At 41.7% G+C, this 18,477-nt stretch overlaps 1 protein-coding gene across 1 annotated transcript in view; it reads right to left on the reverse strand.

The window, feature by feature from the left end:
* Nucleotides 1-18,477, reverse strand: part of KIF26A (kinesin family member 26A) — a 110,543-nt gene that overhangs the window by 61,422 nt on the left and 30,644 nt on the right. Inside the window, exon 3 of the mRNA XM_075150954.1 lies at nucleotides 11,865-12,365. Coding sequence (XP_075007055.1) covers nucleotides 11,865-12,365 — 501 coding nt within the window. The remainder of the gene's footprint in view (nucleotides 1-11,864; nucleotides 12,366-18,477) is intronic.

The raw sequence follows: 18,477 nt of genomic DNA on the forward strand, positions 1-18,477 counted from the left end.
GGTGTGCTGGGCAGAGCAGGGGCATCCCCTGCCCTGTCCCTGATTCCCAGCACACAGGTTCCCTGCTGTGACCAGATGGCAGGAAACATCTGCCCAGGTTTAAACAAGTCAGACTAGTCCAAAATTACACTGTAAAGAAGTTGGCCATAGATTAAATTCCCAGGTACACAGTCCACAGCCTTTACCATCTAAAGGACAATTACAACCCTAACAAGCTCTTTACAAGTTTGAAGCACAAAGCCAAAACCTAAGCCATAATGTTTCCAGTTCCCTGAATATTTCCATTCTCTGGACATTGACCTTTGTCCAGGGATCCAAAAAAGCCAAGCTAAGTGCTGCCACTTTGTCTCCGTAACTTGTGCAAAATATGTGCCTGGTGACAGGCAAGAAAAACATGGGAATATAAAAATCTAGAGAAAAATACATCAGTCCTGGGATTGCACTGTGATGGTAAAAGAAAACCAGAGGCTTGGATAAAGCTGCAACAGAAAGTAATCAGATAAGATGTCTAAATATAAGTATCAAGAACAGATTCACAGAAGAGGGAGTGGAGAAAATTACAAAAGCATCAACGAGTCTGATACACATCTGTGTAATCAGAGTCAGAACTCCATATAATTTATTTTATTTTAAAAAATTGGTCCCATAATGAAAGCATTCAGCAGGGCTTCAACACTGAATTGCAGGTGAAGCTCTAACAAGATCAAGCCTGAGTCTGTACTGGGACTTTTTTTTTTTTTTAAAAAAGTTGTTCTTACCCCCTTCTGACTAGCAGGCAGGCATACAGAATTTTAGTATTTGCTTTAACTTACTATATTCCTCTTTCAGACTGGAACGTCACAGCCAATTAAATTGTAAAAACTGCTTCATCTAATGATTTTGCAATATATTAAATCTACTGTTTGTATATGATAAAACAATCATTTTCCCCCTAAATGGTTCATGCTAAGACTCTTATGACCTACTACCACTAACTGGAACAAATGTGACGTAAATCTCTATCTGGATAATGCTCATACTATAAACCCTTCCTTCCCATAAGCATGGATAAGTCCTGCATACGTCTTCTATGTGAAATGTCTCCTCCTCAGACTGCCTAGCATTATGTAAAGCTAACTGTGCAGTATACGCCAGGTTGAAGTGAAACGTGGTCTGGATAAACTTTTTACCGCCTTTTGACAATGTTTCTGCCGGGGCTCATTATAAAATAACTAAGGCATTTTATAACTACAATACACTACTGTAGTCATTTTATAACCTGCAGCTGCAATGTGGTAACAAGAATGCCTAAACCTGTAGTTTCAGACTTTTATGTGCATCTCATGTTCAATGTGAATCAAGTGCAGAGCATAATATCCCTTCCCCCAAAACAGGTTTTCAGCTACAAGAGCTGCTAATGCCTGGCTTATCATTGATCTCACAGAGAAGTACAATTAAATAGAAATAGGAGGGCTCATCTGCTGTCACAGACTGGAAAGTAATATAGGAGATCCAAAGACAACCTCAGGGCCCTTGCTTTTTGGATTAATATCTGAATTACTAAGACAGGTTAAGGGTTTGGATCTTCACCACCAAAAATCACTAGCAGTCTGTGCTTCATGCATACAAAGGACCTCATCCTTCAACTGCAGTACCCAGCTGCATCCAGAGCTGATGCCCTTGGCTAACAAGGATGGAGAAGAGGCAGCTTGTTCCCCTCTGACCAGGGGCTCCTGATCTCACCTTGGCCCAAGATCTCTCCTAAACCATGCTCCTTGGTCCCTGAGAAATGTATTAAGGTTTTGGGCAGGTCTTGGGCAGGCCTCCTTCGTCTATGAAACGCCCATTCCTTCCTTCAGCCTGCCCATGTTCCCAGGCTGGAAGGTCTCTGCAGCCAGGGTTCTGGTAGCACAAAGATGCCAGCAGGCAGCGATGGACCAATTACTTCACATTTCAGCCACTTGGGACAGTGGTACCGAAAGAGGCAGCAAGTGACGATTTTTTTTCCTTCTTCACAGCTATCTGCCCACCAGTCACACAAAAGTCACCCTCCTATCTGCACATATAAACCCACCACTTGGAAAGTCAGGAGGACATGAAAAAGGGCTATCAAGAAGGACGTAGATCCTGCTGCACATAAACACTCTGAAATTGGGACTTTTTACGTGCAGTGGGTTTAAAACAGACTAGAGGAACTGTTTCTTCTAATGCCTCCAGGCAAACATCAGGAATGTTGCCCAGAGCCCTCCCTGCTGATATGTATTACAATAGTTACAGCCTCCAAAGCCAAAAAAATATAGCTGTGTATTGCTCAGGGTGTTTTAATTTACCATTGTGGTCAAAATTAAAAATGAATTGTTTATTCAAGTGGACAAATATACAGTTGAATCCCTGCTTTTTGTCAGAGGCTGATACGAGCAAGCGAAGGAATTCATTAACAAGCTCATAATAATGCAAATTGCTGTCAGCTTAGAATTGGGTTTCCTACAAGAAGACAAATGCTCTTCCATTAGGACTGACTTCCACAGGCCAGATGCGTCCCTAACAGCAGTGAATCACAGGACACATACAGAACTTTGAATCGGGAGAACTTGTGTCGCTTTCCTGACTCCACAACAAAATTTCTCAATGACTTTAGGCAACTCAACCAAAATCTCACTGTGCCTTGATTACTCTCTATTCAGCAAAATGGAATAACCATGTTCCCAAGAATTCCAGGTCTTACAATTTTATTACGATCATTATATTGTTATAATGATTGACATAAAATGTCAGCAAATAAAGGCAAAGGTGGACGGAGACTGTCATACCATTTCAATCATGCTTGAACTGCTTATATATTAGATGTAACTACTTCAAAGAGAACATCCGTTGGGACCAATCTGCCTGACAGCTACCACATGCAAGGCACCCATTGACTAGTATCTTGCTTGAAGAGGTACAAGACCTCGTTATATGAAGGGAAAACTAGCTCTTTAGTACACCCAAATCTAGAGAACAAGGCAAGCTCATGAAGCAGCATTAAGTTCGCAAACACGGGACAGCTCTGACTATGTAATCATTGTTGAAGGACCTTCCAAATTAGGGATGGAGCTGTGCAGACGCTGCTCTTTTTTCCTTGTGGCTGTTCCCTGCCGACCTGCTCTTTACTCCCCACGTGGAAACCATGTAACCCAGATGCACAGACATGACTCACTATGACTAGAGTGAAATCGCCAAGTCTGCAGATGTCCCAAAGCTCTTTCAAATGGCCAAATGCCATGCCAGTGATGAGGAACTCCAGAAGAACTTCCCAAATGTGAGTGGGCAAAGAAGTGTCAGATGAGATTTGACATAGATAAGATCATGTATTTAGGCAAAAATAATCTAAACCACACCTAAAAGATGCTGAACTCAAAACCGGCAGTTACAACTCAGAAGATCTAAAGGTCGTTGACAGTTCCTCTGAAATTATTGCTTCAAGATGTAGCAGCAGCCAAAAAAAAACCCACACCCAAAAAACCAAAACACCCAAACAAATTTTGGACATCACAAGGCAGGGCACTGAGAGCAAGAAGGAGGGGGTTCACATACTGAGCACCAGGTGCAGTCCTAGTCCTGCATCTCAAGTGAAGTAAGGGAAAGGACAGAGCCAAACAAGTAAATGGTCAACAGGATGGAGCAGCTGCCCTAGAAGCAGAGATGAAAGAGGCTGGGGCTCCGGTTTGTAGAGAGGAAGGCTGAGCGGCATCTGACCGAGGTTTACAAAGTCATGGAGGTGGTAGCTAAGCTGAAAGAAAGTGAGTACTTCTTTGCACGGGGATAGTGAACTTGTGGAACCTGCTGACCCAGGAGGCTGTGGAGGCAGAGTGTCAGCAGGCTCAGACAGGGATTAGATAAATTCCTGCACAGCAGGACCATAAACAGATACTAAAGGGAACAGACACGATGTGTCCCTGAGACTTCCCCAACTGTGCATGATGGAGAGTATGAGCAGACTGCAGAAAGCATGCAGGCTCCATGGCTCTCCCTAAACACTATTTCCAACTCTGCTGCCAGAGACAGCCCTGGGTTAGATGGGCTGCAGCTCAGACCCAGTAGGATATTTCTTATGTTCTTATCACTCCTACACAATCTTTTCACTAGAGTCTTTCTTAGCTTAACTAATAACAGGAGGTTGCACCATTCCCATAGGCCCCCATGTGTACTTCAGAGTCGTCAGGAGAGGTTGGTGAGTCTCAGGGGGATGTCTACACAGCTACTCTGCATGGACCAACTAAACCCAGACCCTTCCCAAGCCAGGCATCACAAGGGCTCTCCCCTTCTTCATCCTTCCACTGCCATCTACCCCCCTAGAATAGCCAACCACCTTGCCCAGCTTTACCACCATGACTTTTAAGAAGCAGAAGGGGGAGGTTCTGAATGGTAGATCTATTACCTTTGCCTAACACCACCAAAACCACAGCAACGGACTCCTGCCTATGGCACCTTTCAAATGCTTCCTTCAACTAAGGTATCAGAAAAGAACAAACTCATCCAGTTTTGAGAGAGTGGCAACTATGCAAACCCAGAGGAATTAATTCATAAACACTTGGGCACCAAACAAAAGTAGTAATAATAATAGGTCAAGTCTGGAAAATGCCTAACCACAACATCAGTTTGTATAATAATTTATATGGACTCACTTGCCTAGAAGTGTTTCACGCTTGAATCTTACAAGTACTACTTTCAGATTCAAAGCAAACCTCTAATTATTGATCCTTCGTTACACTGGGAAATTACCTCATCGTAGTTTTAAAGTTCTATTTATAAGTCTAATAATCTCATCATTGATTACGTTGACTGTATTCTAATTATAAATCCATTATCTCCTCAACAATGAAATAAAATCAATAATGCACGTAAATGGGAAAAAAGGAATTTAAATGCATACATTAATGTCATTTCAAGTAGCACTATTTTATGCACCATCTCTAACAAAACTGTGTCACATCATTAGCAATAATGTGAAAAATCTTTTTCAATTAACAAAGCTGATTTGATGCTATGTTCAGTAAAGTGGCAATCCATTCCATTAAACACACACATATGAAATGCTTGAAACATCTATGAACTCTATCTATACATCATAAATTCTCTCCCAAGTGCTGAAACAGAAAAGTAGATACATTTTCTATTGATGCTTTTTAAACCTCCTTTCAGAAGCTACCACCCAGGGCATTTCAGTGATTCCAGTTGCAAGTCACAAAGAGCATCAATATTTGCCACATGCTCAGCCGCTCATGCCACAAAACAACGGGAGATGCTTTCAGCAATGCTCACACTGTGCACAGCTTGACTACCTGGAGTCCCACGACCTCAACATGCCATCATTCCAGTACACAGCCTATGGAGCAAATGTTAAATTCAAAGTGCTTTCCAAACAACCTACCATGTTCGATCCTATTTTACAGAAGCAGGACGACTGGGCAATCCACGCTTGCATCCAGCCGTGCAAATCAGTGCCTTCCATGTGGTACACAGAGACTACTGCAAAAGACTTTCTCTCCACCAGCCTGCACACGACTAAAGTCTGAGCTCAGCCTGAATTTATCTGGTTTCTCTACTGCATTAACCTCTGAAACCAAAGGGCATTATTCAGCTGCAGCCCCCTTAACAACCCATGTAGCCAGCGCAGAGCAACAGTAGCCTCATAAAAGCACTTCTACATCAGCTATATGGGGTCTTTCTCAAATGTTGGATGACGCTTCTGAGCTCCAGCCAAAAAGTATGAGCCTTTCTTGTAAGGTGATTTCTAATGTTGGGGTGGTGTGGGATGCATCGATTAACAATCGGTTCACTGGTGAGTTCATAGTGGAGCACATGCAGAGTATAAATGGACCAGCTGGAAGGAAAAGAAGCTGAAAGTGAACTGGGTGAAGAGAAAAGGCCATCCCAAAGAAACTAGTTCAATGGCGAGAGTAGAAAATTTAAATATTTGGGGTAAAAAAAAGGAGGGGATTTTTTCTCTTAGTGTAGCTTATGATACACTTGCTGGATGAGAGAATGACCTGTGGGCCAAAGGTAAATCCTGTGGATTATCATTTGCACATAATCTCTAAAGTCTGCTTGTCTTAAACCTACCCCTGATGAGTACAGGTGAAGTCTGGGCCAACATTCTTTATTATTGCTTGTTGACTTCAATTGTCAACAAAGGCGAGTATGGACTTGTTTCCCTGTGAGAGCTGTAATAACAACTGCTTAGCCTAGAGGGGTGAAGGATCAAAAGAACTGTTTTCAGGTGGTAATTTAAGCAACAAGAGTCCTGAGAATAGTTATCCTGTCCCACACTGTAAAACCAATAGTATGGCAGAAATGTCAAGAGATGCAATCCACACCCTCACCTAAGAAAATGCTCATTTCCATCTCGTAGCCAATACCCTTTCTGTCAACTCTTAACATTTTTCCTAAGTCACTCTGATACCTGGGGATACGTTCAAAAGTCACCCCATTTTCACCTTCAGCACCCTACACTGGGGGCAATCTAGAAAAAAAGAGCATGAAGTCCTTGGCAACTCCACAAAACAGAGGGCTACGTTTTTATCAGCGTGTTTAAGGCTGAATTTCCAACCCACGCTTTCTAAGCTGGTCTGGTACCTGGCTGCTGGGGCAGGGTCTCACTGGCTCTGAATGCAAGGTGCCGGTAACAGCGTCGTCCTCCCACATCACACCCCTCCCTCTGCATTCGCTAAGGCAGCAAAGTGCGATGCAAGGCAATACTGCCCAGTCTCAGGAAAAGTCTTTTCCAGGCGGCTATAAATTAGGTTACTATGAGAAAAGCATTTAGTAACTTGGATCAAAAGGTTTCCTTCTGCTGTTCAGACTTATTACGGAGAGTGACCAATGCTAGCTTTGAAGATTTTTTTTTTTTGCCACCCCTTTTCCTTTATGTACTTCCTCTACAAAAGCAGTAGCACCAACACCACTAAAGCTAAAGGAAAAACAGAAAAGCCTCTGTGCAACCCCGGCCCGACCACCTGTCTGGGGTTTGCTATTGACTTCTGCAGAGCCAAGATGTTATATGTAGAGTCTGAGAAATGTCCCAAAGCTGAAAGTCATCCAGATGTCTCACAGACAAGATTTATGGTCAAAGCACTGTATTTTAATTGTTTCGTTACAAAATGTATTTCATGCATTGTATTAATAAAAGGTCACTGAGAAAGCTATCAAGAAGGATTTTAAAAATTAATTTAAAAATCCATTTGGTATGACATTTATCAAAGTAAAAAAGTAAATGCTGGAAAGCAAATCTTGTCATTCTTCTGTTTTCCACAGTCAGTTTTTTATTGCATCTTCTAAGCAAAACGTTAAGTCATCCTTACTATAAACAAAGAAAGAGGATTTAAGGAAGGTCAGAGGCTGAACTACCCTCAGATGAATCCATCTGGTTTACATTAGGGTAAGCAGGAGACTTATTCCTAAGAAGTATAGGAAAGCTTGAATTTTGACTAAAATAACTTTCAGAGATTTTTCACATAAAACAAATGAACATAACTCCTTTAGCTTTCGAGTACATGCACCCATTCACACATGCTACGGGTGAACCCTCCCTCTCTGAACCTCACTGAATCAGGCCATAAACGTATACCTAACTTCAAATTTGTGAATGCTCTCAAGGGACATACATTGGTCTATTGATAAATTTACAATTTTATATACACATGCTTTAAGAGTTTTACTTAAGTCACCTTCAATTTTCCAGTGCTCCAACTTTTCCAATTTCCTAATGGTGCATTTTTAAATGTATTTTTAAAGCAACTTAGAAAGATTCAAGGAGCCATGATATTTTGCCTTATAACCAGTACCATTTGTATATATTCGAATTAGAAATACAGTGTGGCAAGGATTTCATTTTGCATAAGAGGAAAGAAAAAGCAATTTGCAAAACAAGCTCTATTTCACTGTGATGCAGTACGTAACACTGCATACTAATTACACAGCCAACTGAAAGCACAGAGCAAGACCTCTTTTTTTCCCCAACACATAAAACATGCAGATACTTCTAACAGGTGTACAAGGTATTTTCAGTGATTTTAATTTTCTACCTCTCAGTCAGATTCCAACACATTTAGGAAGCCTAAACTCCCCTTGCTCCTCTGCTTCTGTGTTAAACTGAATGGCAATGCTGAGCACTGCTAACATGTTTTTTTCATTTGAGTAGTAACCTTATATTCACTTGTCAGGTCTAGAATTAAAAACATCAATATAAAACTATTTATTAATTAAAGTTGTCAGTTGTCCACTACAAATCAGCTGTCTTACCCAGAGTTATACCAGCTCCCTCCCCTCCACAGTGCTCACTGTCTGGTCAGACTACTTATCACTGCTACCGGTGATTATTTTTTGTAATTTTTCACAACAGGCCACTTGGGTAAAGCAGCTGATTACATCTTCACCTTTTGCACCCTGGTTGCAATCCCAGTCTTCCCCTCCCTGGACCTTCCTCTGGATCCTTAATTACTGTTCCTCTTCACGGCTCCCGAAGCCCACAGTTATTATTTTGGTTTGAGCAGCACCCACACTATGCTTCAAAGACACATTCCTGTTCAAAAAATTTATAATCTATATAATGGATTTTCACACTTGAACTCCAAACATATATTAAAAATTTATGATGTCCTGCACTTCTGACCCCCAACATTCAGCCCAGAAGTGTTTTCACAACTGTAAGTGACATTACAAGGCAATACATGCGAGTTTGGGGAGGGAGAAGAGCAGAAATCAAGTCATTTTTTTTCTCTCCGTAGACACTTCCACTAGCGCCACTATTAAAACTAATCATAAATAAAAAACATGGAACCTGGAGAAATGTTTGTAGGTACGAGGTGGTTTGGCAGCCATACGCTGGGGTGTATTTTCACCCCTGCAAGGCACTGGGCACGCAGCACCCTGCACGGGCCACCCAAGCAAGGGTTTGCTCCGTGTCACCCACCCAGGCTCTGCGACAGGCATCTTTGGCGGACAAGGCAAGCCAAGACAGACATCCAAGAGATGAGAAGGACAAAGAACCTCTTGGAGGTGCCTGCTGCTCTCCCTGTTCTATAAAGGAAGACTCGGTAATTAGCTTAGAATAAACACCTGTCTTTTTGGTAGCTAAAACCCAGCCTTTATCTGTATCTGTCTTCCTGTCTAGAAAACTAATCACGTTCACTTTGGATGGAGCACCAAGTTAAACCACTGAGACATAAAGCGCTTGGACAACAGTTTCCTACCAGGGAGTTCAGCACTTGTTTCAAAAACAACCCTTTGGTAAGACAAAAAGGCAAAATTAGAGATTCTGAGTGAAAGGGGGGTATTTACAGAGTGGTCAAAATAACTTACTCCCAGGGGAAGGGACCATCTTTTTCTTGTGCATTTGTGTGGTATCTTGTCTCGATGGGGGCTGTAGACTCCAAGCTGCAGTCATATTACACATAATAAAGAATACATTCAATGCTGTCCTTTCTACTGCAATTCTTCCTGCTCCAGAATTCCTCTAGCCAGACCAGCTTCACCCCACAAGAAGATGGGAAAGGTTACTAAAAACAGACATCTCCAAAAAGTATCTATATCCACAGCTCTCTCCTGGGCTCATCTTAAACCTAAACCCTGCCTCTTCAGGAAAGACGTCAGGGAAGAATAGCCAAAAAAACTTCAGGAAAGAATAGCCAAAATCAAAAAATAAATAAATAAATCAAGAAAACTTTTCTAATGGGAAAGGAAGTTCAGACTTGACAATCAATAGAAGTCAGGGAATCCTCCCAGTCTTTGCAAAATTATAAGATGAGATGAGATGAGCATTGGACAAGAATGTCCTGCAGTGATGCTGACCTAGGCAAGGGCTAGACTAGCCAGTTCCTGAAATCCCTCCAATGCTATTTCCTCCAACACCTGTGATTCCTCTGGGGAAAAGCGTAGGGGAAGCACTTTCTGCCTCACCCACCCAAATAGCTTCATCAGACACAAGGCTCTTAATAATACAAAAGGCAGTAGGAGAATTCAGACAGACACAGAAAGCACAATCTGGGCAGAGATACATACAGAGTAATTTGGGCTTAAATTAATAAAAAAAAAATAAAAAAAAAAGAAGAGAGAAAACAACTGAAGCCTAGCTTCTCTCCAAAAACTGCTTCTAAATCTAAACTGTCATTGCAGGTGACTGGATCACATCCAAGCAGCCTCCAACACTCACAGTCTAACAGTGTTTGTCCTTTCATTAAAGGTCACTCTTTTCCAGGCTACTGAGTTTCTTTGCACATTTCTAGATCACACTTAAGCTCTTTTGCATTATACACATTTTTCCTTCACAGGGATTAAATGAGGCAACTCAGTTTTATCTTAGAATAATGCAGTGGTTAGGGAAAACCACATCTATCAGTCAGCGTGGTTAAGCAGGAAGAAATCTGGAGCTAGCTGTTAGTGAATTATTTAAGACAAGAATAAGGGCAGACAAGGAATGAGCAGAGAAATGGAAATACTTTGGCTTCCAGAGAGTGAGGGCTTCTTAACCCCGTAGCTTTCCCATTTTTTCCTACATTTCTGTGACATACATTGAATTTAAAAGATAATTAAAAGGTAACATCATATGCCTTACGTTGGCCAAACTGATCCCTAATGCATGGAGCAGCATTTTAGAGAAAAGCGCTCGTAGCAGCAGTTCCTCATGAACTATGAAGAGCTGAATGGGCCATTTTTTTCCCTTTTCTCAATGTAAAATCATCAGAGAGCAATCTGACATCAGTGAAGATTCACTGGATTTAAATGGGGACCCCTCAGAGGTGGGATGTGTGTCCATTCACAAATTTCCATACGAGAGAGAAGTATGGGAGGGAGGAATCACGTCTCCAAGCCTTTTCTGGAAGGAACCACAACAGCGTGTTGTGAAAGTAATGTTATACAGCAGCACTCTTAAACATTTATCTCTGATGATCTTGGAGCTCAACCAACTGAAGCTACCAAGCAATATTAGGTAGTGTTTATATTCAACAGCACGTAAGGCATTATGTTAAATTTGAAGCTGCCTAGCACCGACATACCTGGTGTTGCAAGATCTACTACAACGTCTTTTAGTGAAAACCATGGCTTCTATTCGTACACATTTCATTGTTACTTACAATCCCCTGTTCACTACCATAGGAAAATGGTTTAAGAATAAATCTTAGTCAAAATCAGTCACTATATCCTTCTTCTTAGCACGGTTCCATAGATAGTCACAAAACTGTAATGAACTTGCTTTTAAAGGTAACACGCACCTCTATAAAGCTTTTTCATTTCCCGTAAGAGTGCTTAAAATATACACAGAATACAGGAAATCAACATCAATGCTTAAAATCCAAGTGCAATGACATTTACAGGCATGTGGCTCTGAAGCAACCTTCTGAACACCCTCCTTTACAGCAAACTGTTTTGCAGCACATCTAACCTGAAGATTAATGTTCTCCATCACAGTCTATCAACAGCATCTGCTGAACTGAACACAGCCTTCAAAGTTCAGCGCTAGACTTGAGGGTCAAGTTCATCTTTGATATAATTCCATGAAGCTCCCAGAGTTTCACGTGTGACAAACTTGGCCTTTTATGTTTTTCTAAAGGGGTCACCAGGTACGTGACAGCCAAATAACATCACCTGCATACGTGAAGCTAAAGTAGGTGCAAAAACATCTGAGGAAAGGATCTCACCATCCGAGATAAGAAAGCAAATTCCCTGTGACATCTGACAGATCGTTCAAAGCTCTTTTTCAGCTCTTCAGTTCTTGAAACATGGTTTAGAATACCATTAGCTGATTCCCTCTAAGATAAATATGTATACACCTCAAATTTTATCTTTATCTCTCTGGATATCCACACACACGTAAACAAAACTCAAGCATCTGAGTTATCGCTACTTACTAGACAAGCCTGAGGCAGGAAGCTGTTCACCCTGGAGATACTCCACATGCCCTCGAGGTACTGCTGAGCTTGGATGGTGACGGAGCTCAGAGCGCCGCTGAGACCGCTGGGGGCCACCGTGACTTGAACACTGGAGTTTGGAAAACTGCCTGTGCCTTGAGACCACCCCAGTCCCTTCTTCCTCTCCGTCCCAGAGAAGAGATTCGGTGACTTTCCAGGCTGCCTGCCCACCTGCCCAGCAATGAGCGGCAGGTCTCTCTGGGAAGAGACCGTGACCATCCTGGGTACCATGCTGGTCACTGCCCCGGCGCTGGGCGGGAGGTCGGGCACCTCTGGGTAGCTCGCTTGACTGAGGGTGTGCATCATCTGAATGGCTTCCTGCTTCAGCTGATTCAAGTGAGTGGCACAAGTTTCGCATCTGCTCTCTCCTTCATTCCTGTTTTTCTGTAAATAGTCAGGCACTTGAAGCTTGTCAAAAATTAAAGCTGATAATCGTGGGTCCTAAAGAAGGGGGGAAAGGCAGAAAAAACATACTGAGTTAAAACAATGCAGAAAGATAAAAAGAAAGAAAAGGAAAAAGACAAAAGTTCTCTGGGATTTGCTCTCCACCCATGGAAGTACTTTAAATCTGTTCTGGTAACTCTCAGCTTCCCCCCCCTCCGGAATACTCTAAAGACTTGCAGGTCACAGCAGATTAATAAACCGTAAGTGAATTCATTTGTATGAGACCCAGCATGAAAATCATCATCAGAATTGAACAGTGGAGCTGTGGTGTACTTGATAACAACCCATTCTTCTAATTAACTCTCCTTTGGAGACATCTAACATGCCTCTGTTTCCCATGCTCAGGAACAACGTTAGTTGAGATGCTGACCCTACAAACACCATAATGCGCTTCCTTGGCACACCACTACCTTAAACCCAGGAAATTTAGACTTTAGAGTATTTGAAAAAATTAGTGCGTGACCTGGTAAATGTTTTGTTGTCTTCACCCTCAGAAATGATTAATCAAATGGCATAAAAAACAGTTTACATGGTGCTGCCCACAGCTGGCTCCTCTGCTAGCGAGGACCGTTATTTCTGATCTTTGCAACCCAGATGGTCGCAATATTCCCTTACGCTACAGTTGCTTTGATGAGAAATAGATTTGAGCCTACAGCCATGTGTGAAGGTGTGACAATGGGCACACTAGGAACCTGATTTAAAAGCAACACCTATTTTGTTTCCACAGAGCAATTTTTCCTCCCCTCCCCCTTGCTAGTTCATTTTAAGGCTGCCCAGACATTTTAAAACCCAGCTCTGTGTTTCCAGTTCATCTCCTGAAACACACAAACACCTTCCCATCCCAAGCCTGCTACTGTAAAGATTAGTCAAGAGATTAAATCCAGCCCTGTTGTAAACCTGCTATCAAGAGTAATGCCGAGCAGTAAAAATGACCCAACTTCACACACACTCGTTGAGCTCTCTAAACAATTAAGGTTTTAATGAAATCACAGCGCAGCCAAAGGTTTATTTGTATAATTATTTTAAGTGAAAATATTTAATTTGCTTGTTAATAATGAGGGCACACAAAGTCAGCCATCCAACATATGCTGGGGGTATCCCCAGATCAGTACTCATTTTTAAAAATGTATTACTTTATGCCAAGCTGCAATTGCTCTCTAGGAAATGAATGTCCTATTAGAAAACTAACTAATTCTGGTTTTAATTACAACACACATCAATGAAACTCTTTTAAAAAGTCTTGGCATTGGTTCTTTGGCTTTGCTTATTTTTCTCTTCCAACTGCACTATTTCCCTTTGCTCTGAATTCAGAAAGTCTTAAAACACTGCCTAACTTCTGCAGCAGCAGCACAAAATTTATCTCATTTTCAGTTTCTAGACTACTCCTGCAGTAGTTTTTAATCTATCTCACAAGACACAGTACAGTGTTGATAGAAACCATTGTGAGTATATCTAGCATCACATCATTCCATAGCCAAAAGCCATTAACAAAAGTTGCTTTTTCCTCAGTAATCCAAATTATTGTTTATTTACCGACTTAAAAAAAAAAAAAAGGCACTTCTAAGGCTAAGGGAAGTTACTCCTGCTGTTGACCGAACAATAAATTGCATTCACATTAGTGAACCAGTTTACAAAATCCGGTGAGACGCTGTTTCATTTTTGTATCTTTTCTCTTTATTGAGGTTTAGATCCTGGTAAAAATGCCTTTGAAGTTCCACCATTTGCTTACCCTCACGAGCAAGAAAATTCTTTCCCTCCAAACCTCCCAGAAGACGATAATACTAAATTAACAGATATTAGTTAGGGAAAAAAGGTAATTAATATTTTAGAAACTTTTTTTCTAACCCTTCAGCAGAAAGTGCTATCGATTAGACTTAAAAAAATATAAAAACTCAGTGCTGCGAGCACTATTAAGCCTCAGGCAAAACAAAGGCCACGCAGTCTATCTCCCAAGAAAAACAAACAGCACAGCACTCTGCAGAAACCTTTCCAAGGGAGAGCCCTCTGAGCAAATTCTTGCCGAGGCTGACACACAGCATCTATTCAAACAGCCCCAGAAAACAGCACCTTCCAGCGCCGGGTGCCCTGTCCGCAGCCAGGCACATCCCTGGGCTCGCTCCTTTGATCCAAGTTGGGCACAGAAGGAAGCACCTGCAGGTCCCGACTGCGTGAGCCTCATCTGGCAATGTTTAAAATTGCTATCAAATGTCAAAAGTTTCAAATAAGCAATTAAAGCGAATTACTAGGTGAAACAGGCTTCTCATTTAAAAGAAATGACTTCTTTTGATGTAAAGAAAATTAATGACCCCAATTCTAGCTCCATAAACAGAGTTTACAGTGTAAGGCAGATCAGAGTCAGGCCAGTCTGGCAGTTACAAGGATGCCATATTAAAGGGGGGAACCAAAAAAAAAAAAAAGGTTATTTATTTAGAAAATTACACAGAGCAAACCATATAAGCACATGGTATGCCAAATTTAAACCTTCTAATTTATTTATAGTGTAAAAAAAAAAAAAAGCCATCTCATTTCCAGTGCTTGTATTTTGCCAAGCATTTACAAGGAGCCTTTTAACCCACTCATCCAGCCTCTGTGATCCCCAGTTTGCATCTGCGGCCATCCTCCTCCAGCACCTCACCGAGGGCCCAGCTGTACGGTTAGATTACTTTTATTTTTCCACTCCGTGCAACAAAAACACCTGGGCTAATGGTTGGGCGTGAAGGGCAGAGGAAACACAAGTTACTGTTAAAAACATTAACCATAACTTAAAAGTTAAGCCAGCTCCATTAAAGAGGTTTTACTACCCGGTGACAACGCCCGGTCCCAGGGAGCCCCCACCTCGGCAGCTCGCGCCCTAACAAGGCTGGGGTGGAAGTTACACTCTCATGTTTTACAGAGGGAAGAAATAAAACTTGAGTGACCAAATGTGTTAGACGCACACTTGGGGGGGGAAGCAGTTAAGGCCACCCTTGTGACGGCTCCGCCAGCAGAGAGGCAAGAGAGACAAAGACGGTGTGCAAGTCGCTGGGGGGGTTGGCACAAAAATTAAACATACAACGTACAAGCCTCTATTCCAAAGAGTGCTCCAAAACCAATTTAATCTGCTGTGCTACAAAGATGACTCCTTTATTCCTGCACAGCATAAATAAACCATGCTGTCTTTGTCACACCTACTTTCCACCTACTTTCCTGTTCTTACCTTCTGAACAAGCAGGATAAGCAAAATACTGTGATGCTGTAACATTCACAGCATCCCCTCCCTCTACAGAAACCAAAACCCTGATTTCAGCCTCAGCTTATTAACTTTTGCTTACAAATTTTAGATATTCAAACATCACACACTGTTAGAAGGGTACAATAAACAGTCCCACTAAGGAGAACTGCACTGGGGAGCCCAGCAGCCCCCAGCGAGGTCAAGGCACGAGACAGTTACCTGTACTTATACGACGAATAATTTTCTGAAACGCCTGAATTTGCCACTGTTTTTCAGCAAGCGGTTCTTACAGACACAAGCAAGCTTGCAAACTGCTGCTGGGAGACGAAACATACACGTGCAAATTGCCCGCACGAGGAAGAGCACACGGACATGGTCTGCAAGTCCTTCCAAGCTCAACCGGGCAGGATGGTAAACTTGGGAAACCAAGCTTGTGCTCCCCCGCTAGAACACACGGCAAAACACCCGTTTAGTTCAACACCAGCTGCATTTAGCCCGGAGTTTGCCTCCAGGCTTTAATTCTGAAACCAGGAGTAGGGAAAACGAGCTCAGATTTGAAAACACATCCAGCAACATATAGCAGAAAGAAAGAAAGAGTCATTTCTATGATTCTATGATTTTAATTCACGCTTCCCTCTCTGATGTATACCTCAACTGCTGCATTGCCTCCCTGAGAAATCCAGCGAGGACCAAGCAGGGTTTCAGCTATGCAGGTAACACCGATGTGCTGCATGTGGGGCAGACGAACAAAACCCACATCTCACAACTGTAAAATACTCTGGCCTGAGACCGTTGCCCTTGAAACTACAGACATACTTAAAGCAACTGGCATGTGGCCAAAGGCCAACAGATCTGAAAAGCCCCACTACCGCTTAGGCACCAAAATCATAGCCAGGTTTTCAAAAGCGTGCAACACCAAATGTCCTTGCTGGAGCTGAACTCTTCTGAAAACCTGAAGCAGTTTGTCAGTGATATTGCACTTAAAAAACTAGATTCTTTTGAAATTTTAGCTCAATCTGTAATTTCCCAAGTATTTAAAGTTTGCAGTTAGCGTGTTTGTTAACGAGGAGTAACAGACAGCTTTTCCATTGCAAAAGAGAAACAAAGATACAAGCTTTAAATCTTACCTGCAGCTACTGACTTGTAACTCCCAAACTAAGCAAGAGGAGAGGACGCAGAAAAGCATCTGGATTCTCACTTAAGAAGTCCCTGAAGTAATACCCACCCATCTGTAACCTAATCCTTTCAGCGAGGAACTATCCACGGAGTGCGAACAAACGATGACAAACAAATGATGAAAAGTCAAATTGCCAACAACCGTCCTCAGTAATTACCTGCAATTCTGCCTGGCACTAGTTTCTGCAACACAAGTGTATCTGGAGTAGTATTCTGAATTAAATTAAATTCTTGATATAAAGATAATTGAAAGAAGAAGAATCACTGAATGTCACACTGAAATATATACTTAAATACAGACCTAGGTAAACAACATTTTTAAAGGATGCTTTGGGAGAAAGGAATGTACTTTCCCAGTGCAAAAGAATCAATGTTAATGATTTTTTGTCTTAATTGTCTTCCCAGATTTCTGCCGTGCTGCTTACAAATTAGTTTTTATCTTACATGACATTGTGAAATATCCACTAATATCTTCTATATTGACAAATACTTTGAAGGCTGATGCTTGCTTTAACTATATAGCAGTCACTGTCAGAAAAAAGAGAAGAAAAAGAGAACATTGTACTCAGCAAAACCAGAGACTGCTCAATGTAATCAAGGAATAAAACAGTGCTAATGGTTAATTTTTATTTTTTCTAAAAGAAAAGTTTCCAAGTAGCTGACTGTCTCAAGAGAGTGAAAATATGAGCTGTAAGTCTTAAAGTAACTCATGTTGTGAATTCACTCATTTACTGACCTAATCTTATCAGAATATAAACAATCAAGGAAAAACAAACACACAAAGCTTTCACAAAAACAGAATTCACCAGAAGTCCTGTCTCCTGAGGGTTAAGGGTATCTGGAACTTGCAGTGTAACTTTGCTGTCCTTGAAAACAGCCCTCTGAATAAGCAGGAGAGCAATCCACATTTCCAAAATGAGCAAAATGCACATGCATTAAAAAACAAATAGATGCATCTTTAAGGCCAAATTCTAGCCGCCCTCTCTACCTGAATGTCTCACTACCTTTAGGCGGAAGATTAATTTAAGCCGATGGACTGTGGTCCTCCTCCCATGCTGTCCGCTAGTAGGATTTCTTCAAGTCTCTAACCCCATTATTCTGTTTCTAACCACAACCTCAGGTACTGCACACAGACATATGCCACTGACTCTGCCCAGCTGAGTCTCAACCCAATTTCATTTCATCTCTGGCATCCCAACGAGTTTGGAAAAAAAAAAATCCGAGCACATTTTCTTACTTATTTTATAAGTATACCGCATCTCTTTTAAACAGCACCCATCTTTCTAACAAAAGTCAAGCAATACGATAAATCTGCTAAAACACGCATGACCCCACACTAAAAATGACTGCAGCGTGTTTAGTTATTCTGCAGCTCCACCGAACTCTATTTATTTCCATTTCCTGCCCACTTTAATGTACTTCAGTGGCCCGCAGTAAAGTTAAAGCAATAGGTGTCTGTCATAAAGATGAATAGTGCTATTGGAATGCATAATACAGTGGAAAGAGGAAATGAGAGCAATCTGGTTTATTTACATCTCAGACTCCCATCAGCACCTCAACCCACCTCCCAGTGGCTTCAGCCGCCTTTCCTGTTATCTTGCTGTATAGTCCCCTGCAATGATTTGGCTTTTAACCTCGCAGAACCAGAGGGTATGAGCTGATCTCCCAGATTTGCGTTCATGAGCTGCAGCAAACAGCCATGCAGTGTGCTTAGCGCAAAGA

Source organism: Calonectris borealis, chromosome 5, assembly GCF_964195595.1.
Source record: "Calonectris borealis chromosome 5, bCalBor7.hap1.2, whole genome shotgun sequence".
NCBI classification, from domain to species: domain Eukaryota; kingdom Metazoa; phylum Chordata; class Aves; order Procellariiformes; family Procellariidae; genus Calonectris; species Calonectris borealis.